General features: G+C 40.1%; 1 protein-coding gene across 5 annotated transcripts in view; it reads right to left on the bottom strand.

The window, feature by feature from the left end:
* DCLK1 (doublecortin like kinase 1) overlaps window positions 1–27,607 on the bottom strand; it is a 347,358-nt gene that overhangs the window by 156,558 nt on the left and 163,193 nt on the right. For all 5 annotated transcript variants that reach the window (XM_059144249.1, XM_059144246.1, XM_059144247.1 and 2 more), the window contains exon 4: window positions 10,743–10,842. In XM_059144249.1, the coding sequence (XP_059000232.1) occupies window positions 10,743–10,842 (100 nt within the window). The remainder of the gene's footprint in view (window positions 1–10,742; window positions 10,843–27,607) is intronic.

Below are 27,607 nucleotides of genomic sequence, written 5' to 3'. Positions count from 1 at the left end.
TTATTTCAACTCTGTCCTCTGCTGTTATTTGTCCTCAGGCAGAATTTGGATGCGTAAGGCTCTTAAATGGCCAGAATTAATGACTAAAATTATTAAGGTGCTCTCCGGCATGAATACAATTAAAGTACTGGATGGAGGTGCAGCTATGCATTTAAACAAGTAGAACCTGGCTTGACATCATATCAGAAAGCCCCAGAGAGTTCAGCTGACCGCAAGTTAACCATGAGCTCACATTGCTTGGTTGGTGCTTAAAGAGACCATAATCACATTTCAGCTGCATTTGAACAAGTTTGATGCCTCTATTAAATAAAGTTGTATTCTCTATGCTACTGGAAGCCTTTAAGGAATGCTGCATTCAGTTCTGGGTTTATTGTGAGGAGGATATTGCTGACCGAAGAGTATTCAGAAAAAAGAAATCAGGAGAGTGGAGGGTCTTAAGAGCAACAGTTGAAAGAACTTCCCTAATAGATTTGGAAAAACCAGCTCTGGGGAAATGTCGCGCCTCAGTCCTCAAGCGTCTACAAGGTTGACAGGTGGAGTAGATCCTTTCTGCATTCACTGGCTCAGCTAACATCTCATGAGCTTTTGTGAGATTCAGAGCACTGTGATAGGAGCTGTGGGATACAGAGACTGGCGATACAGGGCCAATCTCAAGGCACTAACAATTAAGGAAGACAAAAACAAAGAGTCTGGGATCTCCAGTTTTCATTCCAACCCTGTTACCCACTGGGCATGTGTTCAGCAGCTTCTTAACTCACCTAACTTGGTGTGTTTTATTTACAAAGCAGCAGTGCAGAATTTTTCTGAGGATTAAATGAGATAAGTATTGGTCAAAAGAATGAGAAGTCAGTAATTGATGGAAACCAACAAGATGGGGGAAGGGAACTTTGGAAGGGAACTTCAAAGGGCAAAAGGAGTTTGCTGCGTGGTGATGGGGAAAAGGAAGAAGAGCATTCCAGGTTGATGGGACAGTATGAGCAGAGACGGAGATACTAAAAATAAATGGCTTTTGGGAGGCCAGCAAATAATACCGAGGCTGGAGTGCAGAAGAGGAATAAAGAACGATAAGGCTGGAAAAATACAATAAAACTGAATTACAACTGCCCTAGAATGATATGCCAAGGAGTCTCTGGGTGGTGGATGGCTATTGAAGGGAATATAGGCAAGTCAACCTGTGTAAAAATTCATGGAATAATTAAAGACTGAAGCCAGGGAAGCAAGTGAAAGCATCACTGTAGGAGTCTGAGCAAGAGATTATGAGGAAATGACTTACAATAATGGTGGTGGCATTGAAAGCAGGTGACAAAATGTGGGAGGTGAGCAGTAAAGGTGAGGGGAAGTAAAGACACCTCCATATGTTGTAACGTTGGTATTAAGGAGAATGTTGATGCCATGAACTAATATAGGAAACACAGAAGGAGGGACAAAACTGACTCAGAAGCTGATGCGTTCAATTGTGGGAAATGCTGAATTTCAGTCGGCTGTGGAATAACCCATAAGGAAATTCCCACCAGCATTGTTGGAAAGATAGTTCTGGAGCCCCTGAGAGGCATCAGGGTTAGAGATGGAGATCTTAGAGAGCAAGAGTGTATTGTCAAACATAAACAGACTTGGGTTTGAACTCTGCTTTCAACACGAACTAGCTGTGTGGCCTTGGACAAATTATTTATCATCAAAGCTTTAATTTCCTTAATTGTAAAATTGGGAGAATTATAGAATTATACATACTTCAAAGACTTTGCTTATTGCGTACCATCTGGTTACCATTTGTCACCGTCACTGTCCACCATAACCATCATTGCTGAAACCATTAAGGTAGATGAACTTGGCTAGGAATTGAAAGTAATTAAGTAGAAAAAAGGGTTGAGGAATGAATCTTCAGGAACAGTTACTATGGGATACATGGCAGAACGAGCTGGAGAGGAGCTCAGGAGCAGTCACGAAGGGAGGCGAAAGACCAGAACAGCAAAACCCCATGAAGGACAAGAGAGGAGAATTTCAAGGAGGGAATCCTTAAAAGTGTCTAATGCCACAAAGAAGTTGGGGAGGAAAAAGAAAAAAAAAGGGGGGGCATTGGGTATAGTGATTTGAAGGTTATCCTTGTTTATGGACCTATTACCTATATGGTAGGAGTGGAGTCACCAACGTCACAGGATTCAAAATGGAAATTTTGCCCAGCCTGCCAGGGGATGTGTCTCAGACACTAAAGTAAACTGTGAGGTAGATCACTTTCTAGAAATTTCAAAGTAGATCTGAACAAATTACATGCCTTAGTTTTCTGACCCATTTCAAAAGTGAAAAAGGCATCGTGTTCTCAGAGAGAAAGGGGATTTGTAAGAAGGACTTCTTCAGAGAGAGCTATGCTATGAATTCCCTCATCCCCAAAGAGGGGAGATACTTCTCTTCATCTCAGGTAGGGCTTCACTGCAGATTGGAAGAGACTGGTCGGTATCATCTGCAGAGAGAGGGGAATAGCATTCTGGCGGCTGAGTGTTCACCTTTGACTGGAGAAACACTGACAGCAGAGTAAAGGACGCCTGGTTGCATGGAGTGTTGTTGTCGGGGTTGGGGGGGGGAAGGACATGTGAGTGTGTTGATGGATCTGAGGGTGTGAGCTGGCAAGGAGCTAATTTACATTCTTCCTAAGAGGATCATCTGAGGCCAACAGGGGGAGTTCTGGAAAACAAGGACTAAGGGAGAAACACCCAAAACTGGAAGAAACTGAACTGACCACATCAAAGAAGAAGAGAGGAACGTTCCCAGTGAGAGTCCCTGAAGAACCCATAAAAACACCCAGAAGAGAAGTTGGCTTAATATAACATCTGTGGAACCCAGACAGCCTGAAGCGATCTTACGAGAGTGCCGTCATGTAAGGACTCCCCACCTCCCCTTTCTCCTCTCTACCCTTCTCTGTCCAACCCTGAAAGGATCAAAACAACAAGGAGGAGGTACGTGAAAAAGGAGAACCCTACCTTTTACCCTCAGAGAAAGGACTCACTACATGGGGCCCTGGGTGGGTATGGGAAAAGAATCTCAGTTTTGAATGACTATTGCCTGGGACTAGTGATTTTCATTTCTAGATTGAGATGGTGATTTGTAGCTAGAAGAGTCCATACTACCTTTTACTATCTCAGGAGGGAAGAGAAAAGTCTTGAGATTTGTGCCTCAGCGTCATACAGTAGCAAAAGAACTTCTACTACTACATAACTTTAAAAGGCTAGTGGAAGACAAATTTTTAATGAAAAAAAGGCGTATAAAAAGTGAATCAGAATGAGGACGTGGAGGCCTCAAGGGCGGTAATTTTGCTCTTTAAAAAAAAATTTAAAAAAAAAACTTTTTTTAAAGTAATTTGTCCTTTTAAAGCTGTTTGACAGAGAGAGAAAGGGCACTACAGCTTGATTAGATGATGGCTGAAGGCCCTTTGAGGAGAGGAAAAATTTAGTCATGGCTGCAGTTTGAAAAGAAAGAGACAGCGAAGATAGGGTAAAATAACAAAATTCCCATGGAGGATAGGAAAGGAACACTGATAAGACAAGGTCACAAAGAAGAGTGAAGACAAAATCAAGAACATCGCATTTGACATGAGAGAAGGAGGGAAGAAGTTACAGAGACATTTTGGTTTAGGAGGGAAGGCAAATAAAATAGTGTACAGTAATTAATGACTTGGATCGTCCCCATGGTCTATGACACCAGCTCATCTTCTGTGAATGAACGCAATGGGTGGTATTTATGACCCCAAAGGACAGAATCAGGACCTCTGTATACAAGCTGGAGAGAGATTAATTGGGGCCCCTAAACAAGAAAGAACTTCTTAAAAAAAAATAAATCAGCACTGGTGGACAGGGGCATTGGCCTTCTCAAATGGAGGTAAGCTGCAAAAGAGCTTCTAGCTGTGGAAGGATGAGCAGCTGTCGCAATGGCGTGTGAGGGATTTCTGCCCCGGGCAGGGCTGCCAGCTGATGGCCTCCAAGACTCCTACTGCGTGGCACTCATTGCCAATATTCTAGGTGCGGGGTATTTCTGCGTCAACAATTCAGGTGTCACTGTGACTAAATACAATAAAAGGAAGCCTGTGCGGACCAGAAGAGAAGGTGTAAAGGAAAGACTGTATGTGTTATACAATGTCTTGGTTTCCTGAGTAGAAAATCATCTCTTTTGTAGCAAAGGAACTAGCTTGTGCTGGAGTTAGAGCTTGTCTCCAAAAGATAATACTCTATATGTCTCCGTAGCTTGGCAGCTATGAAATTTGGAAATATCACTATGTTCTGGGGAACTTTATATTTAGGCATGAGCTGAAGTGTCGCTCTTGTGGACAAACCCCTCGGGCTTCACCACGGCTGAGAGGCGAATGGGAACCTGCTAATGAGAGCAGAGCACATCACCAATGTGCTCTCCGGGACTCCAAACAAACAAACAAAACCCATGAAACCCTCTATTTCAAGCATCAGCATGCGTTCTATAAATCAGTGCAGTTAAGATTACACCAGATTTTCTGCGCCACAATGAAATGTCACAGAAACTTGGCCATTATTCAATAAGACAATTATCACTTAGTTTTGTTTTTCTAAGTAAGAACTACACATTCCCAGAATTAACATTTACTGAAACAATAAAATATTCTAGCACGAAGTACTATGCACCTCAAAGAAATCTGCCCCCAGACTCAATTTAAACTGGTCACATAATTCAATTAAAATTTAAATCCGAAAAGAGAAGTCCATCTGTTGTGACCCCATTAGTTATTCCCCACAGTATTTTCCCAAAGGAATAAAATACACTACAGCAATGAGCACCAAGTAATATTTTGAGTCAAAGTTCAGTACCAGAGATCCTTTGACATCTTTCGACACAGGCAATATTAAAAGTCATACAATGGGTCATATTTCATGTGCCAAGGCTGATAGTTATTTGCGCCTACTATACTCCCTGGCACAGGCTAAGTTAGCTTAGCTTATTGAATAAATGAATGGATGCATAAAAGAATGAATGAATTTTGTTAGCAGTAACTCAAAACCCACTGTGTGAGGAGGCCTGGTCTCTATCCAGACTCTGAGCATTTTCCTGGTATTCACAATGACCTCATAGTTTCCCAGCATTGCCAGCCCCAGGACAGGGCAGCGGGCCACCCAAAATCCCTTTGACACAAGTCCTTTGGCACATACAGGCTGGGATCCCTAAACATGGTCCATTTGCAAAGTATAACTGGATCTAAATGTGGTTTGGTTTAATCTTCCAGAGATTCCCTCCAGAGAAGAGTGGAAATTTTCCAAGGTCCCTTTACTGCCTCTTACCTCCTCCACAGGAATTCAAGTTGAGAGAGGGAAGAAAGGAATAGATAATTGCTTTTTGGTTCTAAAGAGCACCCAAACCAAATCTTGGTGACATCTGCCTCCAATTAAGCCCTGAAAATGAATGTATGTGGCTGAGCCCAGCTGCAGTCCGCTAGGAGGGATATTTCAACTGAAGTGTCATTCACTAACATCATTCACCAAGTAATAAGGAACACAGTTTTGAACGTGCTTTGACATTTATTATCTCATTTGAGGTCCATTACAACCCAGGAAAAAAAGGTGTTTCACAGAATAGGAAGCAGGCTGGGAGATACAAAGACCACACAGCAAGTAGGACATGGAGCTTAACTACACCAGTCTTCTAACTCTACTCACATACTGTTTCTACTATTCTTGGTTCTAACTCCATTTTCTTACCACCCAGAAGTGGGAAAACACTCAGGGATCATTGCTCGGTGAACGGTGCCTAATACAACTTCTGTCTCCTCTCATGAGGACATGGGTCCCTGGAATGTAGTCATGATGGAGTATTTCTAGAGATGTTTACCAAGTAGATTCTGGGCACCCAATACCAGGGGGTCCATAAGAGAAGCCAAGGAAATGTTCTTACTAGAATCACATACCCAAGAAGAACACTGCATTCCAGATGGGGGTGTCTAGTGCAGGGAGAAGTTGGACTGGCATTCCCCAGGAACAGGACATTATTCACACACATGGACACACATTTACTGTATCCTGAAAGTCTTAGTGCACTTGTGAACTTTCATAACTTCGAAAGTATGGATGCTACCAACTTACAAAAATCATGTGAAAACCCTTTTTTTTTTTTTTTTGTCTATTCTTCTACACTATACTTACTAGACTTCTGTAGTAGTTTTGTGAATTTTGAAGAACATTTACTCATTTTAACTTTTTTCTTCAGTCAACATTTGCCAAGTTCAGTTAGAGGGGCTGAAAGGTACTATCACATAGGACATGCCTATAATCCAGACCGAAAATGAGTCACATCTCACAAGAAGCCTGCAGTGAACTAAAATGTTCACATGTTCTCCTGTTAGAACTACTAAGCTGGTTTAAAACTGGCTTTCTGTTCAATGAAAAAATACCTAAAGCACTACTCTTTGTTAATACCAATTCAATTTTATCTTCTTGGATACAATCCATTCTGCTAAAATCCTTGTGGATCCTTGCTTTCCTACCAGATAATTTCATTCACACACCACCCGCGTTCTCAAATGGCCATTTCTTGTCACATTAAACTATACAGAATCCAAGGAATAACCCTATTGCCATGACTCTTAGCAAACAAACAGTCCTTCCCTTCAGGGACCTCATGGGTCAATTCAAATAGCGATCCCCTCCAACACAGAGACATCAACCTGTAAATGAGTACTTCTTGGAAAGGCCAGTTCTATGAACTAAAAATACAGCCATCCCATGGCCGTCAGACCATATATTTTTATCTTATTCAGAAGGATTTCAAGAGAGGTTCTATCAAATGCACTGCTGACCAGTACACTTCTCAGACCATTTCAGGACATTCTTCTGACATCCCAGGTGAGTGACCCTACCTACAAAAGGCCAAAAGAGGGGACAGTCTTGTCACAGCAATTTTGTCTATGTCTTCTACTCATTAGTATAAAGCTATAACAGCACAAATCGAAAGATGGGTCAAAACAAACAAATAAAAGTGAGTTTACTTGTAACTTAAGTTCAACTAAAATCCAGACAACCTCAAACATCTTTCTGTGGGTTGAATTGTGCCCCACAAAAGATACATTGAGCTTCGAACCCTGGTACCTGTGAATGTGACCTTATTTGGAAATAGGGTCTCTGCAGATGTAAGCATGTTAAAATGAAGTCATACTGGGTTAGGATGGACCTTCATCCAATAACTGGTGTCCTGATAAGAAGAGGGAAATTCGGACAGACGGAGAAGGCCTCATGAGGTTGAAGGAAGAGACTAAAGCAATGCTGCAGTAGCAGCCAAAGGATTCCAAGCCAACTACCAGCAGGAGCTAGTATTATAGTTTTGAAGGATTCTTACTCAGAGCCGTCAGAGGGAGCACAGATTTTCCCTATACCTTGAGTTTGGACTTTGGCCCCCAGAACTGTTGAAGAATCAATTTCTGTTGTTGGAAGCCACCCAATTCATGGCGATTGGTTAATAGCAGGCTTAGGAAACTCATACAACATCGATGCAGAAATGTGTAAGTTTGAAGTAATACCTATTCACATCAGAATCAAGAGCACTCAGGAATTGGTAAAAAGAGAGAGTGAGAGATATATTTAGATTCCTGAGCAGGTGGCAGGCCCAGCAGGGGTGAGGTACATGAGTGAATAAACTGGCCAAGCAAATTTGGGGGTGCTGGCTTGAGGCTGGTGGGCGGGGCAGGCAGACAGAAGGTGATATGCTGCGACAGGCTCCTTACCAAGGACTTAACTTCCTCTGCCCCCAGGTGAGAGATAGGCATTTCTCAACAAAATCCTGTCACTTTTTAACGGCACCAAAAATCACAAATTCGTCAGTTTATCATCAATACATAAGCAAAGCTATGTGAAGCTTCCTGTCTCCAATTTGGCATTTTCCTTGCCTGTGCTTCATCGTTCTAAATGAGACAGCAGCCCATGCAAGGGAAGGAGCTGTTGGCCTGTCTGTCTCTATATATAGTGCTGTAGCCACCATTTTTCGAAGGTGCTAAGATTCCACTGATTGATGACGATATCGCTAAAATGAGTTACAGTTCAAGATGGAAAAAGGAAGGCTTTTTATTTTTTTTGCTTTTTTTTTTTTTCTTCCCATGTGAAAATTTAGGGGAGGAAGGTTCCTCTCTCGTAGCTTCTAATATTGATCTGGGTCCAGTGTAGCCCATGAAATATAAGTCTATGAAGGCAGAATTCCTCATTGGAAAGACCTTATGAGCAGTCTCCAGGAGCTTTCCCAGCAGTAATTAGGGGGATGTATTATTGCTAATCCTGAGCACACCGGGAGCTGGGTTAATTTTGAAAGATAAAATAAAAGTGCTGCCTTGTGGCAAAAGGCCATTTCTTGATGCCATTAAATCAAGCACAGCCCTGCTTGAGTATTAATTCCAAAGATGTCTGTACCCCCCGCCGATACTCCTTTTAGGAAGCTACTACGGAACAGGCCAAATGAAGCTTCAATGTGCAAATACCATTTAGCAAGTACAGATAAGCTGGGATAAATCATCTCAGAGCACTTAAAAAAAGATTCAAATTTTAATACATTAGCACTAGAACATGCTGTACAAGCAACAGGGAAATTGCAGTTGTCAATGTGTGAATTTAGTCTCAGAGTAAGTTCATCCAAGGAAGTAAAATCTCAATTTAGGTTCTTTCTCTACCCCCTTCCCCCAATCCACGTGTTTCTCTCAGGATGCGGGAGGACACTGTTACTCAGCAAATGGATTTCACACCAAGAAATGGTTAGGGTATATTCATCAGGGGTAAGAACGTGAAGTCCTGACTTTTTCACTGAAATAGTTTGAAGTGGTCTTTCCAAGTGCCAAACCATGGGCGATGGGCTAGGTGTTGCGATTCACGTGTTTGCAGTGCGCCATTCTGCACGCGTGCGGATATCAATCTGTCTATCTCTCTGCCTGCATTCTTTTTAATGAGAAAGGATTCTCAAGGGAAATCACAGCGGATTTTCTGGTACTTTTTTCTGTTGTACTTTCCAGAAAGCCCGTCTGCCTGCTGTCGGCGGGGAATAGGACAGGCTGCCGTGTCTGGTGTGAGAGCACAGTGTAGGGAAGGGAAAGCCTAGCCCAGGGCCTTCACTGTCAGGGGGCTAGGCTGGGGAGAGGCCCCAAGTTTCCCTGGGGGCTGGAGAGAGGCCTTGGCATCCTCAGGTCCACAGTGCTGTTTTGAAACTGAACTATATTCCAGTTGGAATTTGACAGGTGGTTTCCTATCAAAGCAACAAATGAAACTTTCATTTCAGAATGCATGGTTCCTTCAGATTGTTCTATCAGGAGCAGATATTTTCTTTAAATTGAAAGTCAAGGCAGTTTATTTTCCTCAAAACTGTGCTGTGGGTTCCCGCCTGACTCCTAACATTCTCTTGTTCTACACAAAATGGCAAGGCTGTCTCATTCTGAAGAAGGAAGGGGTGGGTTGGGGAGAGCCCTCCCTGAGGGCTCTCTGTGCTGGTGTATTTTCATAGTATCTTTGCTCCCAAAGGGCACATCAACTAGAGATAAAGATGGAATGTATTTAAAGTTTTTTCGAGAGAAAGAGATACCTTCCAGTTAGGTTCTTTAAACCAAAATAACTTCAATCTCTTCAAATGACACTTCTGTCATATTAACTATCTATCTATCTAACATATTATATCATGTATGTACTTTCATTGGGCATTTGAAGTTTTCACAAACAGGGGCAATCTCTCTTATTCCTATCCCTCCCCCACACACTCTAAGTCATTTTTAAATGATAAAATAATTGTACTAGGTTTAAATGCATATAGATGATGTACATACATATGTATTAATACAGATACTGAAGGAACGAGCTTCAGCTGTGGGAGGGTGGGACCCCCGACATCCCATCACTTATCCAATCCTGTCAGTGCTCAAGTGTTTCCCATCCCCTTCATCAAAAGCTCACTAATTTGTTTCTGCATGCATTTAAGCAGAAAATTCATTACCACTTCAAAAAGCATTTCCAACCACCTAGTGTCTGAATTGTCCATAAATATGTGATATTCCCCTAATTAAATTAGAAGTAATATGATTAAGGAGAGGTCTCTTCTGTCAGGGCAATAATCTTTCCTGTGATGCTGGTGAGATTCTGAAATGACTATAGCATCAGAAAGGAATCTTTCTTGAAGTCACAACCTTTCATATTCACTTCTTGAGACAGGTCTTTCCCTCTTACTCAACTGTCTCTTCTTCATCTATTACAATCACATTTCAATTTGAACCAAAGGATGCGACCCTCCTCCTCTTTGTTCCCTCACAGATGCTAATGACATATAAATTCGGTAGTAGTTAAAGGAAAAGGGATGATGCCAGGCCACTCTCCCTCCCAGTTAGGAACCAGAAGAGGCTAGGGAAAGCTCCACCTAGAAACACACTCAATAATTTTATGATCACAAATCTCTCAACTACACATGTTGACAAAAACAAAGAATTAAAAACGTAGAAATCTGCATCCTGATTTTCTATAAAACATCAATTTAGTTATTAAGTGGTTATAAATTAGCCATTGGTAATTTACTCTTCTGAATGATTTAACCTTTCCAATTATCATTTCATCTGTTTTCGATATAAAAAAAATCAAAGAAATTCGAGATATGAAAAAGACATGCTGGGCGAGGATCTGAAACTGATTTGGTAGCTCTGGGGTTGACATAATCTTGGCCTGGTGCGGCTCATTTTGGAAAGCTGCCTCAAATTTCCCCTGGTTTTGAACTTTTTTTTTCCTTACCACTTTCATCTAGCAAGAAATCATCCTGGTAACGGAACTTCTCCGGTCCACATGCAATAAAAATGTCATCGTCACCAAAAAAGTCCTGAAGGCACATCACCTACAAGAGAAAAGCATGGCACTCAGCAAGGGGTCGGCAGAACAGCAATTACAACATTGCATCCCTGCAAGCCCACATCTGCATAAAGCCACTTCCCACATCTAATGGAATCAACAGGAAAGCTTCTCCAGAGGAATTTCAAAAGAAGGTTTCCAGCATCTGTTACTAGTAAGAAACATGTTACATTTCAGTTGTGCAGGAAGACAGGATAGGGAAAATAGAACCAGTAACTGTCACATTTATTACTTGACATATCAATAGGCCATGAGGTAAGAGCTCTCTATTTTCATAACAGAGTGCATGCAGCAATACGACGCATGGGAAAGGAACACCCCTTTATTCATTTGAATGTAATATTCCTCGATGGCAATAAAAGCCAACGCCTGATTTTAGCAACAAATACAGTAGACGTGCGGCGATCTGTTTGGGATAACTACTGAAGAAAATTATCTGTATCATAATATAAATACAATGATCTCCTTCAGACTCATTCTACCTCCAGCTGAAAGAAAAGTAGAAGTCCTCGTAAAAGGAATAACAAAAGAGATTATTTCTGAGACCCAGGTATAGACACTAGGCAACCGTATGCCCACCACTCAAGTTAGGCTAAACTTGAAAACTCCTGTGCTACCCAGCGTCTCATAGATAGGCAAAAGCAAAGTTTTAAAACACCTTTTGATATTTATTGAACTTATTCTCCAATGAGAACTTTAAGAGAGCTCAATGTTGTTTTTCAGGTACATGTGGTCAAAAGGAGTAATTTCCAGCATACTGTTCTCTGTTGTTAGATACATGGTGAAATATTTTGTTCACAAAATGTATGATGCCAACAGAAGGCACTGGAACACTGCTGATTTCTATTTTCAATTTCCTTTGCTTGGAGCACACCATGAAGCAGCCACTTCAGAGCTGTATGAAACAGACTTTCTTTTTTTTTTTTTTTTTAAAGAGACATGAGTAGACCTTAGATACAAGATAGAAAACTGAGAATTCTTATTTTTTTTATTTTTTAAGATTTTATTTATTTATTTGAAAGACAGAGATCACAAGTAGGCAGAGAGAGAGAAAGGGAAGCAGGTTCCCCACTAAGCAGAGGGCTCAATGCGGGGCTCTATCCCAGGACCCCGGGACCATGACCTGAGGGGAAGGCAGAGGCTTTAACCCACTGAGCCACCAATGGTGCCCCTGAAACAGACTTTCTAATAGCATTTCCCAGGGATGTCTGAGGCCGACAGACAACACCCCCTGGCGTGTTAGATCGTTTTGGCCTGGGTTTACAATCAGATCCTCCCTCACTGGATTGTAGTCGGCTGCAAGGCGTCTCTGGGGGTTCTGCTCTAGGTCAATGCTGGGTAGCACTGTCCTGACACACAGAAGGTAATGTAAGACTTAAAGCAGTAAGCTGGGAGAACACTGCATGACTTAGAGGTCCCAAAGACAATGATATGTAGCCTTCAGATAGTTTTTCCAAATAAGCTCTCATTTCCAAATAATCGCTTGGCTGAAATTTTAAGAATGACATTTCTAGAATAGTTTGATAATAAACACTAAGTATAAATGAGGTACATCCCTGACGTATTTCTGGAAAGTTTGAAAAAATCGGTGGTTTAAGAGGGATGTTGTAACAATTAAGGAAAATGGACTATAAAGATCTTCAGGAGTGGCGTCAGAAGCTCCGATCTTCTACTTGAGATAAAAAGAGGGCCTTTGTGGGCGCCTGGGTGGCTCAGTCAGTTAAGTGTCTGCTTTTGGTGCAGGTCATGATCCCAGGGTCCTGGAATCAAGCCCTGCATTGGGCTCCCTGCTTAGCAGGGACCCTGGTTTTCCCTCTCCTACTCCCCCTGCTTGTGCATTCTTTCTCTCTCTCTCACTCTGTTAAATAAATTAAATCTTTAAAACAAAACAAAATAAAAAAACAGGCCCTTTGCACCTGGGTGAATCAGAGGCTAAGCATCTGCCTTTGGTCATGATCTCAGCGTCCTGGGATGGAGGCCCACATTCGGGTCCCTGCTCCGCAAGAAGCCTGCTTCTCCCTCTCCCACTCCCCCTGCTGTGTTCCCCCTCTCACTGTAATCTTAAAAAGCAAAACAAAAAACAAAAAACCAGGCCCTTTGAATTCAGAATCCACTCTATGTCACCCCTCCCTTTCTGTCTGATCCCAGCTATGGCCCTGTCCATCTTTATCTTCAGGACAAGCACCCCACCCCAGCCTTCCTGATCAGCAGTTGATATCAACTCCACCAACCCCACACAGGCCATTTTCACCTTACACACGTTAAGTCTTTACTGAGCCTACTATGCGCCAGTTAACATAGAGCATATACACACAAAAATGAATAAAACATGATCTCACCCTCAGGCAAAAAATGTGAAAAATTAAACTTAAAAGGCAGTATTTCTTCGAGTATGAATGGTTAATATGTTTGGTGCAAAAAAAGGAGGGGGGTCCTCTGGCCAAACAGATTTGGCAAATACTGAATTCATCTGATATAAACAGGTTTCTTTATTTCTGGTCCTTGCAAACCCTTCATGTGCTCACATATATCACAACTCCAAAGAGAAGATCGAAAATACAGTATTTCCCAACCTTTATTTGATTTTAGAACTCTCTCCTTCTCACAGCATCATATGGACTAATGCATGATGGGGCTCCTTTTGGTTCTGCAGTGATGGCCAGAGGGGAAAAGAGCTCAGGGACCACACAATGGAAATTAACATAACACACTCTCCCAGGCAGCCATATTTCCCTAGCTGATAAACATTTATCATGGGCCTGCTCTGGGCTATGCTGTGTGCCAAACATTATGAAAACAAATCTCTAATAGATGAAAAATACTGTTTTCCAAAGGCAATTGTCCTTTCATTCTACATATTACCATCATTTGTATTCTAGAACATCAGATTGCCACACAGATCACATTCATCTATGTGGACATGTTTTATGCTATTGCTAAGCAGCCTGATAACTATCCTCAAAACTCCAGCACACAATAAGCAGGTTGCCAGCTAACTAACTCCCTTTCATCATATACCCAGGACTGTCCTCTAAGCCTGAGACTCAAAGAACAGAACAGCCAATGATCCGGCTTGGACAGTTTAGGTTTAATTCTGTTGGCAAGTGGGAAATGAAACATGATGAACTTTTGATGTTGTTTCCAACTCCAGGATTCCAAGACCATAAAAGGAATGCAGCAATTGTTAAAGAAAAGTAACTGTCATCACCCAGCACAGAAAGACAGGGAAAAGTCATTTCAGTGCCAAGCAACATGTATTCATTTACCTCTCAATCTTCAGTGACTAAAATCAAAGAATGTGTTGAACTATCAGAAACTGTAATGTCTTCTGTGCTCTCTGTTCTGGCATCATTTAGCCATTTCTCTGCTCACAACCTCCCAGCACAGGAGGTGCGTATGGTCAGTAAATCAAATTCAAAGTTATAAACCTGTTCCTTGTTAGAAACTTCGATAGAAGATTTGATAGAAAAGGAGGCTTAAAGATGGATTTAGGATAATCTATGCATTTCTATTATCCATGCTTTTACTCTCTATCATTGATTCTGAGGTAGCTGTAATATATTCCATCTAATAAAAAAAAAGTAACAGAAGAAGATGTATAACCCTCTTCTGTAGGCCAGTATACTGTGAGAGTTTCCTTTGGCATTACCGGACACACAATATCAAAGGATTACCAATGTTTTGCATAAAGATCTGATTTTATATATCTATAAGTGTATTCCTTTTTAAATCTGAGGTTCTCAAAATTCAGGATTACCAGCTGAGAAAAACTAATTCCATTTATGTATTAACATCTCTCAAACCTAGGCCTTTTCCTGTCCTCCTCCTCTTTACCCCCATTACCACATCAGTCCACAGCTTATCCTCCTACCTGCGGACGTTGGCATTTCCCTCTGGTGCCATTTTTCTCACTCCTACCTCCTTTCTCTCCAATCCATCCTGTTTAATTCTGCTAATCTACTCTTTCTTTTAAACTTTCAAAATCTCTGTTCATGACTCAGAAAAACATCCATGGCTTGCCATCATCAAGTTAAAGTTCATCTTGACTCTGACATTCTATCTGGTTCCAACCTACTTTTCAAGTCTACAGGAGTCATGCCATGTACCTGATACTTAATAAACATTTATTGGATGGATGCATGGATGGTTGCTTGGATGGATGGATGGATGGATGGATGGATGGATGGATGATTGGATATTTAGATGGATGGATGGATGGAAGGATGGATGATGGGACATTTAGATGGATGGATGGATGACTGGATGTTTGGATAGATATGGATGCATGGATGAATGGATGATTGGATATTTAGATGGATGGATGGATGGATGGAAGGATGGATGAATGGACGTTTAGATGGATGGATGGATGGATGGATGGATGATTGGATATTTAGATGGATGGATGGATGGATGGATGGATGGAAGGATGGATGACTGGATGTTTAGATGGATGGATGGATGGATGATTGGATATTTAGATGGGTGGATGGATGGATGGATGGATGGAAGGATGGATGATTGGACATTTAGATGGATGGATGGATGGATGGATGACTGGATGTTTGGACAGATATGGATTCATGGATGAATGGATATAAGGACAAATGCAAAGGCTATGGTCTCACCTAAAACACATTTCAATTTAGTTGCTTTAAATATTCTTCTCAAAAAAGGGATTCTTCCTTCCTACTTGCAAGGATTTTTGTATGACCTTCTTTTTTTTATTTATTTATTTTTTTTTTCACTTGGTATCCCCTCCTACCTAACTCTTCAAATCTCTGCTATGACTCAAGGCTCAGTTGAAGATTCAAGCCTTACCTTCTCTATCCACTCCAATCCAAAGTGACTTACCCCTGCCCTGAAACCCTAGTCACCATTCAATAAATGTTTATTAAACACGTATTATTTACTAACCACAGTGCTGGGCCTTGAGAATATAACTGTTCTCATCCTTCATCTCTTCTCTTCCAGGACATATGTGTATAGACTTACACTCCAAAGAATTCCCAGCACACTGTTGTGAATTACTAATTCAGCAGAAAGTAAACTGCATTCTCTACCAGTGGTTTATGTTATGGGACTGGAGTCAGGTGGCTCAGTTGCAGTCTTTGCACGGTGACTACCTCCGACTTGGTAGAGTTAGAAAATCCCAGTCAGCTATCTTGAAACACATCTCATTTCTAAAGACCCCACGTTTAGTCAGGGCAGAGGTAGGGCCTCCTGTTGGGTGGGATTCTTCAGCACCAGAGAGACATCTTCTCTGGCACAATTTCCAAGCATATTCTGTCATCAAAGTCAGGTTCTGAATTAACCCAACTCTGTCACTTAGGCGTTCATCTCTTTGTGTCTCATATCAAATATGTTCATCATACTGGTTGCTTTAAAGATTAGATGAGTTAAGACTGTGACTCAAAAGGGCATAAGTCCTCGATCCATTTTCATTACTTTTATTAGCTCAAATGCATTTTTTACTTCCAAATAAGTATAAGCCAAATGTATACTTAATATAAACAAATAAAACATAAAACAGTATGCTGTTCCTGTGCACTATACCAACAGGCTTCCTTCCTAAGTGAATTTGGATAAAAATACAGCATATAGGTGTCCCTTTTCACTTAGGGAAATAGGAATTCTACTAGTATAATTACTTTGGTGAAAAGCCTACTTTGAATTAGCATCACAGAAATGGTGCAAGGCTGGTGGAAGTTGCTAACAGAGAAGCTGGGATAAGGTACACGCTTTCCATCAGGCTTCCACTGAAATGATGCTGTGAATGTCATTAATGACTATGGTCACCTGCCAGCACAGGTCTGCTTCTATAAACCATGTCTGAACTCAGGACCCCCTGGGATCTGTCACAACTTTTAGTTTCATAGGCTCTGGAAATTTGTATTCCTCTGAAAATACTATCCCTGTCAAAATGTCCCTATATTAGAAAAGAAAGTGTGTGTGTGTAATATATGCAGTTCCTAAAGGAGGGAATCAGTTTATGGCATACAATGCTTAATATTCTATCAATTAATTGGCAGTTCTTACCCAGTTCTTTGGTCATTATATGAAACACTTGGATTATTATAGGAAAACCCCAAAGAAAGGCATCCCATTTGTTGCATCAGAGTTTATCTCTGATGGCACTTAGCATAAGTGCCACTGTACCTCAAAAAATATAGGTAGTTATAATTGCCAGATGTGTTGGAAAAAGCCCTTTGAGAATCAGGATACCTGGGTTCTGAGACTAGATTTGACATAAACATTGTAGACATTTGGAACAGTTCCTTAAGTTCTCTTGGTTATCAGTTTCTACATTGGTTCTACTATGTTTTACCACAGCCATTTATATGGTGAAGCTATAAAGAAAAGATGAAAATTCTTCTTGGTGTGATAACAGCAACAAGAAGAGTTCTATAGTGGCACCTGGGTGGCTCAGTTGGTTAAGCATTTGACTTTGGCTCTGGTTTCGACCTCAGCGTCCTGGGATAAAGCCCCACCTTGAGCCCCAAGTTGGGCTCTGTGCTCAGTGGGGAGGCTGCTTCTCTCTCTGCCTCTCCCCTCTGCTCCTTCTCTCTCTCTCTCACTTTTTTATAAAATATTTTTAAAAAGAATAGTTACATACATTATTATATGTAATCCTCAGTATACATTATTGCATTGAACCCTCCCTGCTGTAAAGGAGACAGACTCTATCATAGTTAGATGTTACTTACATCCCAACTGTACACATTTAAAACACAGCTTAGCTACATACAACAGAAGATGTGTAGAAGTTTGAAACAATTCAAAAGCAGGCTCTTAAATACCAAGCTACAGGAAAACAAATCTATTCCAAGCGTAGGAATATGTATCCTTACATTTGTGCATTATAAATTTCAGTTAATAAAACCATTTTAATAATACTTATCACATATATTGCACATAAATTGTTTCGAGCAAAAAGTGTCTAATGAGTTTTTTAGAAAGGAAGTTTGAATTATTTCTTTGATTCTCGGAAAACATATTCGGCTTTCTGACTCTTTTTATGTAAAACATGAATTTATATCTTTTCCATTAACTTGTCATTACACACACTTGTCCCAGGAGAGACTGAGCTGCTTCCAGGGAGTAAAAAGCCACTATATACAAATATGGACTTCCCCTCCTCTGAGCTTCCGGTTTGAGTTGCTGTGCACGGACAGAGATTCAAACAAAGGCAATAAAAGCATCTGCTATTTACACATTTCCAAAGCAGGACTGTGGAATCCAGTCCCCCTCACTGGAATGAGATCTCCATGGTGACGCTGACAGCACAGAGCCAGGGAGAGTTTCAGCGGTCGCTATATTTACTTTACAAGAGCGCCCTCTACCAACAAAATGGAATATCTCTGCAGCCACAGCCTCATTTTTTTTGAAGCCACACAAGTCATTGTGTCCCTATCACAATTTCCCCTTCCGTGAAACACCAACATATTTTACCATCACCTACCTAATATATTTAAGTGAGATTATGATCACAGGCCAAGAAATTCAGTCCATTTACTGGAATCACTGAGTACAGGATACCCTTTCTGTTTTAATTTTTTTTTAAAATATTTATAATTTCTCATTCTTCTTGATACCAGTTAAAGGCGACAGACTGAAAGGTTGTTTTAAGGAGATGCTCTTTTCCAAAAAGACTTAAAAAATCCAATCACCTGTGCCTCTAAAAACATCAGAATCAATAACTTCCTTCTTTTTCTGCACAATTCATAATGTGACCATTATAATTAGTTTTCAGTTAAAACTTGGCACATGTGGGTCTTCTCATCCTGCCAAAACCTAATTCTGATAAGGTTTCTCTTCCAAATTCATTCCATACTTGGCTTCTTTTCTCCACTCTTAGCATTGAGCATTGTTATTCACAAGATACTGTAAGTCAAACACTGTGAATTTTTCTGTTCTATAATCATGTAAATCTATACATTTCTGATTCTAAAATATGCCTATAATTTGTTTTATAGCCAAATATCAGGAATGTGTTGCCTTGTCATTAAAAACACATCCTCAGGGCACCTGGGTGGCTCAGTGGGTTAAAGCCTCTGCCTTCGGCTCAGGTCATGATCTCAGGGTCTTGGGATCGAGCCCCACATCCGCTCTGCTCGGCAGGGAGCCTGTTTCCCTCTCTCTCTCTGCCAGCCTCTCTGCCTACTTGTGATCTCTGTCTATCAAATAAATAAATAAAATTTTAAAAAACACCACATCCTCTATTGTTCCCTTACTTTATCACCTTTTTATTTCTTTGACGATAAACTTAGCAAATGATTATTTATCCTATAATTGTTCTTCTAGCAGGAAATTTCTGATAAACAAAAATCTCTTAAAGAAACTCTGGTTATCACCCAGAGAACAATAAAGCCATTAAGAACAGAAATAAATTACTCAAATAATAACAGAGAGAGAAAAATAAAGATCCTCAAACTACTTTTCACAAGTTTGAAGGTCTAAGACACTTTTTTCTTTTTTTGCAAAAGGAAATAATACTGTTGAAATTCTGAAATGGCTAGTACTTAACACTGAAAGAATATGCTGATGCTTAAAAAACTAGAAAAAAGAAAATATCCTTTATTGAAATGCAAGCATTTAATTTGCTGAGTCAAAAACAACAACAACAACCAACAATTACAAAATGGAAAATTACATTCATTCCTTGATTGTGTTCTCAGCTGCTGGTCTACATGAACATGCAGCTAGGGCAGAATGTCATGGGACATACTCTGACAGAACACACTTTCCTTAGAGAAAAAGAGGCACTAAAACACGAGCTAATGTAAGGCATGTGTCAGGGTTCTTGGCAAGCAAGTAAAGTTAGGACACGTGCATTACAATGGTTGGGCTTCGAACCCAGAAAAATAAACCCGACCCTCAAAACCTGTGTCAGGCCAACACCCTCGGATACAGTTTCTCTGGATCAGGAGTTGAAACGTTGGTAAAGCAACCAGTTGCTATCTTGCAATTTTGTTAACTCTTATTCAACTTGCACTGACCAGTGAATCACAGTGCTGTGAATTTCCTTCTCGTATTTTCGAAGGAGCCTGAGGCCAGTGCCAAGATCTATGATGTGCCATGCCCCGAAGACACTGGACTCACTCACATCATTATACTGATTCCTCATCAGGACCCTTTGGTGAAAGCTGGTTTTTAAAAAGTTTAGCAAGAAAAATCACCACCCAAAGAATGGGTATCTGGGGCTAAAAACATAAAGATAATCACTCTGTCTTTTCTATTCTTGCACACTGGCTTGTCACTTACAGTTGGAAGCAGAAAATGATATTCCCAAACCTATGGAAGTATGTGTCTGCCAGGAACATTTGTAAATGTTGCTTGACATTGAGGCATGGAATTCGTCACTTTATTTTTTTTTTTTTTAAGATTTTATTTATTTATTTGGCAGACAGAGATCACGGGTAGGCAGAGAGGCAGGTAGAGAGAGAGAGGGGGAAGCAGGCTCCCTGCTGAGCAGAGAGCCCGATGCGGGACTCGATCCCAGGACCCTGAGATCATGACCTGAGCCGAAGGCAGAGGCTTAACCCACTGAGCCACCCAGGCGCCCGGAATTCGTCACTTTAAACATTTCTATATCTATTTCCAATCCACTTGCCTGGATATACGGCTTGACATTAAAAGGAATGTTTTAAAATAGGATTCAGACTAGTCTTCTCAAGTAAATGATGTTTTCTAATGACAATCCTGTAGAGTGAAAATCTCCAAAATGGTTGTTGCTACTATTACCAACACTGGCATGAGCGTAAGCACTGTCCCCTGACCATCAACAGCATGGTCACCGTCACCATCACTACCTCCATGGTGGGGGCCCTCATAAACTCAGGAAGTTTTTGTTGTGTTGTTGTTTTTCTTTTCTTTTCTTTTTTTTTAAGATTTTATTTATTTATTTGACAGACAGAGATCACAAGTAGGCTGAGAGGCAGGCAGAGAGAGAGGAGGAAGCAGGCTCCCCTCTGAGCAAAGAGCCCAATGTGGGGCTCGATCCCAGGACCCTGGGATCATGACATGAGCTGAAGGCAGAGGCTTTAACTCACTGAGCCACCAAGGCGCAGCTGTTTGTTTTTCTTACATAAGCTGAGGACAGAGCCTTTTATCTCCTGGGGGTACAGTATTGGTCAGGGTTCTACTCCTCAGATACTTGACCACTTCTAAATGAGAATAACAACCCCAGGAGTACTTAGCACAAATGCAACCTAAAATTACACTCTAAAACTATTAAGTGGAAAAATTACTTTTTTTCTTTATCCTAACTCAAATGTAGCTAATAAAAACATTTATGTAGCATCAAAAATATTACTGGAGAAAAGCACTTCTTCCAAAAATATACTTTAGAGTAAGTCAGCTTTTAAAACTGCCAATAAAAACATTCCCTGGAACTGTCTGAATAATAGTACCATTTTTTGCATAATTGTATTTAGATCCAAGCACAGCTAATAAAAGACTGAGAGAGAGAGTGAGAGATGGCAGTGGTAAGATTAAAAAGTTCTATGATCCAAACTGAAGGCTTGGTTTAAAACACTGCTTTTATAAATAAATGGGTATACAACTGGGAATACATACTTGGGGGTATCCCTTACTCAATGGTCTTTTAGAAAATCATAGATGGTGACCAAAACACTCTAGGCCAATAGTTCTTCTTTGTCTTCATCTTATACCATGTATATTAGAGTTTTCATTATTCTTTTTTTTTTTTAATCTAAATTTACAGTTGAGTGAATAACATAGGGCTGGTTGCCATTTCCACATAATGCGGTTAAGAGTAAAACATAAGGACTTCTAATACCTAGAGGCCTAGAAGGTAACATAAAGTGAAGCAGGTCAGCATAATAAAACACAGTGCAAATCGGGCGATAAACAATAATTAACATAGGCAGACAATAGGAAATCGGTGGGGAATGTAATAAACTGGAAGTCTCCCTTCCCCTAAATGGGGCAGCAGCAGTTACTTGACACTTGGCATGTAGCAAAGTAAACCCAGGGCTGCTAAACTTACTAAGTTTTTAAGAAAAAGTGAAATCAGATTCTTATTTGAAAGTCCCTGATTTTTAAAAGCTGGCAATAAATTCATTTTTTTTTATTAAAAAAAAAAAAACACACATGGTGCATTCCAAATAAAACACACCTGTGTCCTGGATTCAACCCGTGGGCAGGCACTTTGCAATCTCTGGGGGAGAATTCCACACTAAGTGGCCATTAGCCATGGTTAATGTGCTCAAGGCTGGTCTCCATGGCAGTGCCCAGGGCCCAAGGAAGGCAGCCAAGCTTCCCTGCAGACTGTGATACCTATAATTTCCAAAGGTAGGGTAGGACATAAGTAAGACCCAACATGTCTTGAAAATTAGAGCCTATGAAAGACACAACTCAACCTGTGTGTGTGTGTGTGTGTGTGTGTGTGTGCGCGTGCATACTATGAGCACATCCACATACATTTACACGGGTATCCTGGGCAAAGGGTGGATTTGCCAGCTGAACTTGCCTTTTGTGCCTTCCTCTCTCTTCAACCATCTCCTTTCCCCCTTCCTGGGAGAGAAGAGGAGTGAAATAGACAGCATGGGAGAATCAGTAACATGAAATTTCAGAGCAAATGTTACCAGCTCAGTGGAGATGGAACTAAATTAACTCCCTGTAATAAAGAGAAGAAGCACATTTCACTTCTCTCTCCCACCCCTTATGTCATCTCCCAGCTATGCTACAAGGTCTAATCACGGTTTCAATAGCTACCAGCTTCATCTTAGAAATGAAAGGTCTCTTAAGAAAAAGAAAGAAAGAAAGAAAGAAAGAAAGAAAGTCAGTCAATCATAAGCAGTAGTTTTCTTTTTGATCACATCTGCTCTGACCAACTGCAAAAAACAACCATGGCTATTAAAAACTATTAGAAATGCCAGCTCTAGTTGGAAAGGGGCAGAGTAAATAAAACTCAACCATCTAGGGAAACAGCCTAGGACATCAAAGTGAGAAGAAAAACTCAAAGCCTTTCACTAATAATTTCTAATAATTTCTAATTTATTAGGTTTCTACAAGTCAGGAGTAAGTTGACATGATTCTTCCTTCCTTTCCCAAACTTGTCTAATATTGCTGGCCTTCCCTCAAAATGTGATGATTGGCTCCGAATATCCTTCATGGTATTTAAAGGGTTAGGCCCATTTATACTAGCACAGGGAGATTCGCTAGATGTTTGGTTGAAAACATACTCATGTTTACACTTTCTAATGTTCTAGTTTTCATTTAACAATGCACCAGTACAGAAAGGCATATAATAGGAGCTTTCAAAGACTATAGTGGCCTTGAACAGCTTTGCCTAATAGCTCTAGAACCAGAGAAAGTCAGGTTTAAAACTCAATTCCATTAATTACTCGCTGGGTGGCTTGGGTCAATTACTCAACATTTGGAAACCTCCTTTTCTACATACAGATAATGAGGATAATATCGTACCCACCCCACAGGACGGCAGAAAGAATTCACTGAGATAATGTGCGGTCCTGTGGCAGGCAGAGGAAGTGTTTAGTAAAAAAGGCAAAAAACAGTATACAGGCCTTAAGTTAATGTTGTTGAAGCATAAACTTCCAAGATTACACTCAGAGAAGTCAATGATCATGGACTAGAAGGCAGAATAAATCAGCAATTCCTCATTTGTCTCCCCTTGTACTGCGTTTCTGCTGAAAATTATCCCATCTAAAGGATGTCAGACTTCAGACAAACATAAGACATTAGAATTGCAATCAACACTAACCAAAGTGCGTGAAAATAACATTCTCTTTCCCTCTGTGTATTATCCATTTTTCTTTCATATGTGAAGAGGACAATGCAATAGCTCTATTAATATAAGCTATCTCCTTACATCCTCTGAAAATCATATTCTTTTCAAGTGCCTGACAAGTAGATGACTAAACATTCCCTCCCTGCTGAAACATTTGTCCATGCCAATCACAACTTCCTTGATGTTAAGGGACATGAAATCTAAGCATGAACTGCCATGAAGAGCAGCCGTTCACAGCTTCAAAACCATGAAAGAGGCATAACCGTTCAACAGGAATCTCGACACTGAGGTCCTCTCCTTATGTGTCACTTAGACAATTTCGAGTTTGAAATCTGCCCCTATTCCTAGTCTCTTCAGAGAGAAGTAAGATTAAAATCACCATATACAACAGTTATTCTCATTAAATGTACTTAAAGCCATCACCATAATTTAATTTCTGAAGCAAGCTAAAAACTTCTGTCAGCATTATTTGCAGGATTACACTGCCCTGCAGTGTCCAAACACATGAACTGTTAACAGTATTTTTTGAGTTCAAGAAATGTCTTTGTATGAATCTTTTCAGTGAACGGAATGAATAGTTATTTTCTACACTGTCTCAGTGAGGGGTGTTGCTATGGTTTAAACTGTGCCTCCCTCCTGAACTCATATGTTGAGATCCTAATTCCCAGGATCTCAAAATGTGACCTTATTTGGAAATTATGGTCATTGGAGATGTAATTAGTTAAGATGAGGTCATGCTGGAATGGGGTGGGCCTCTAAACTGACTGTTGGCTTTCTAAGAAGGGGACATTTGGAAACAGACATGCACGTAGGAAGGACACCATGTGATGATGAAGGCAGAGATCGGGGTGATGTTCCTAGAAGTCAAAGAATGCCAAACACTGCCAGTAAACTACCAGAAACTAGGAGTAAGTCATGGAACTGATTCTCCTTCACAGCCCTCAGAAAGGATCAATCCTGCTTGATCCTCGATTTCAGACTTCTAGCCTCCAGAACTTTGAGAATAAATTTTGGCTGTTTAAGCCCCCCACTTCATGGTACTTTATTACAGGTGTATATCTTTCATGCCCACAAAAATATAGAATTACATAAACATTTCCCACAAAACACACTCATCTCACTTTGACTACAAGGAGCGTTCAAGAAGGAAGGTTCAAAACATTATTGTTTAAACTTTAACCTGAAGATTTTTTTTAGTAACACCAACTGTCAATGGCTTCATTTTTCTATTGTTTAGTTCTAGAGAGTTTTAGAGACAAACTCTAAGCCTAGAACATTTTATTAAAATATTATAGGTGTTGTACTAACCTGAAAGAAAGGCGAACACATGGTTCTGATTCCTTTCTCACGTACGCCAGTAAGCTCTGAGGCCACAATGACCAATTCCTCATTGTATGAGAGTTGTGCAGACCCTGGATCGTATAGAATCTTATTTTCTCTTTGTCTTTTCTGCTTTGTTCATTCTCAGCCAGTTGTTTTACATTATATATGCAGGATAGAGTATTAAGGACAGGAAAGCCTTTATGGGCCACCTCCTTGACTTCGAAGACAGAAGCAGGGAGAGAACGAGTCATGACAATTTCCCAAGAACAAGTGGGTAACAGGCACGACCTCAGACCGAGCTGAATCACAACTGGATTGCCTTAACCCTGGCTCTGAATCGCTCTTGTGGGATCCTGATGTCTCTTGGCTGCCGTTTTGTCTTCTCCAAAGAGGGATTATATTAAATGAATGGCAACAATGTCTCAAGATTTAGAAAGGACCACAAGCAATAGACAAACTGGGAAGGCAAATGTTTACTGCAAGCATAATATGCCCAAGGTCCTAAAGATAAAAGGCATGTTTATCACCAGACTGAGGGCCCTCTAGAGTGACGCTAGTGGGGAACAATGAAAATATCATTGATTTTACAATTTATTAGATGCTCATTGAATGTTTTGTTAGGGTAGGATACCAATAGGAAGCTTTGTTTTGGGCATGATTTATGAGTAGGAAGATGTGAATGTGAAGAATTGATTTTATGCTGAGAAGTGAAAGGTTATTACTAAAATGTGGCATATTCTAGTCAATGATAAGCTTAAAACTTCAATGTTCCAAGTGTTTCTAGAACTGTGAAATAGTTAAATTATAACTGCAGCATTATAACAACTTGGGAAGAACCATTTTTTTTTAAAGATATGAAAATACTTCTAAGACTAGGAAATTGTTAAATTATGGCTACTGTTTTATAAAGTTAAACTTGGGGGTACCAGTCTTTTTTAAATTAAGAAATACTTTTTAGAAAGCAGTAAAATCCTGTTGTATCAAATTATGAGAAGATAATTGGGAATGATCACAACTTATTATGGGTCCTTTTCTGTAAAGAACTTCTGAAAACGAATTAAATTTAGATTATAAGGGGGTGTGTAAAATTACAGAACTAAAGACATTCAAAGGAATAATGCTGCAAAGTGCCAGGTTTTAAGAATTTAAAATACAGGGTTGGGGGGTGCGGGGAGAAGAGAAAAGAAAAGAAATCACTTTCACTAACAATGAAACTATAAGAATTCCAGGAGCAAACATTTTGTAAAAGAAGAAATGAACATGCAAATTATATGAATGCATGATTTAAGAATTCATAGACAGTACCAGGGTTTTAAAACTCTCCGCATTCCTCTCCTATCTGACCAGTTCACTTTGCTACCTAAACCTCTGCCTCCTTGAAGCCATTATAAGCAGCTAACCAAATTACACTGAGGCATGTGGCTGGAAATACTTATCTTCATATCGTAAATTTAAATCTTCACTAATGACTTGCCAGAACATACTTCTTAACGTTTTTGCATCCAAGTTTTTCTACACATACAAAAATGTGAGCATCAAAGATAAACATTCTTATGTCTTCCAAGTGGTTTGTAAACTGAGACTTTTGGGCCAGATTTGTCCCTGCTGCCTGTTTCTAGAGAGTCCATGAGCTAAGAATGGTTTTTACATTTTAAAGTAAATTGAAAAAAAAAATCAAAAGAAGAATGACGTTTTGTGGCAGGTGAAATTCCGATTTTGGTGTTCACAAATAAAGTTTTATTGGAAAACAGCCATGCTCATTTGTTTCCCTATAGTCTGCACTACAATGGCAGAGTTGAGTGGCTACCTCAGAAACCATATGACTTAGAAAGCCCAAAATATCTTCTGGCTCTTTTCAGAAAAAGTTTGCTGACCTCTAATGTAAGTCACAACTTAGACTGCTTTGACATGAAACCAGTAAGTTCCTTTATTTTACATAACCAGGTCTTACATCGCTGGTGTAGTTTGTTAATCATTCTGAACCTAGCAGTCTCCTCAATACAGGTAGGTATTTCATGAATGTGTTACTCATACTGCTAATAATTAAAAAAAAAAATACACACAACTGTCTTTCAGCAAGCATCATAGGAATAATCCTGTAGATGCCAATACCTTGCTACTCTGTTCAGGCCAATGATCTAGGCTAGGAAAGCACTGGCCATTTGTATCCATACGACAAGCTAATCCATCACTGACACGCATTCCTTGTTCTGACTCCAATTTAATTGAATTAACACCAGCATCTGGAGCTTCTGTACTGGGTACACACAGCCCTAATTCCATCTGACACTGACATGCTCTTTTTTAGCTAAATTTTATACTTTTGTTTGTAAGTGATGTTTCCCGGTTAATATAAAGATATATATAGATAAGGTACACACACACACACACACACACACACACAAAATATAAGAAGACAGATCTATATATATAATCTTATGTTCTTATATATCTGTATATCTTTCTCTATATATATCTTAGTTTACCAGTTGCTGTGCAAAGCACAGAAAGAAAAATTCCTATTCAGTGAAACCTTGAAATTTCCTCCTAGTTCAAAACCCATATAGTTCTCTTTTTCTATAAGGACCGACTGGAAGAATCAATCAAGACCACTGAGAATCAACCCACACTCAATTCCTGTTTACAAGCCCCC

The sequence above is a fragment of the Mustela lutreola genome, chromosome 13 (genome assembly GCF_030435805.1).
Source record: "Mustela lutreola isolate mMusLut2 chromosome 13, mMusLut2.pri, whole genome shotgun sequence".
NCBI lineage: Eukaryota > Metazoa > Chordata > Mammalia > Carnivora > Mustelidae > Mustela > Mustela lutreola.
The sequence above is the reverse complement of the archived record's forward strand: the minus strand, read 5'-3'. Positions and strand labels throughout refer to the sequence as shown.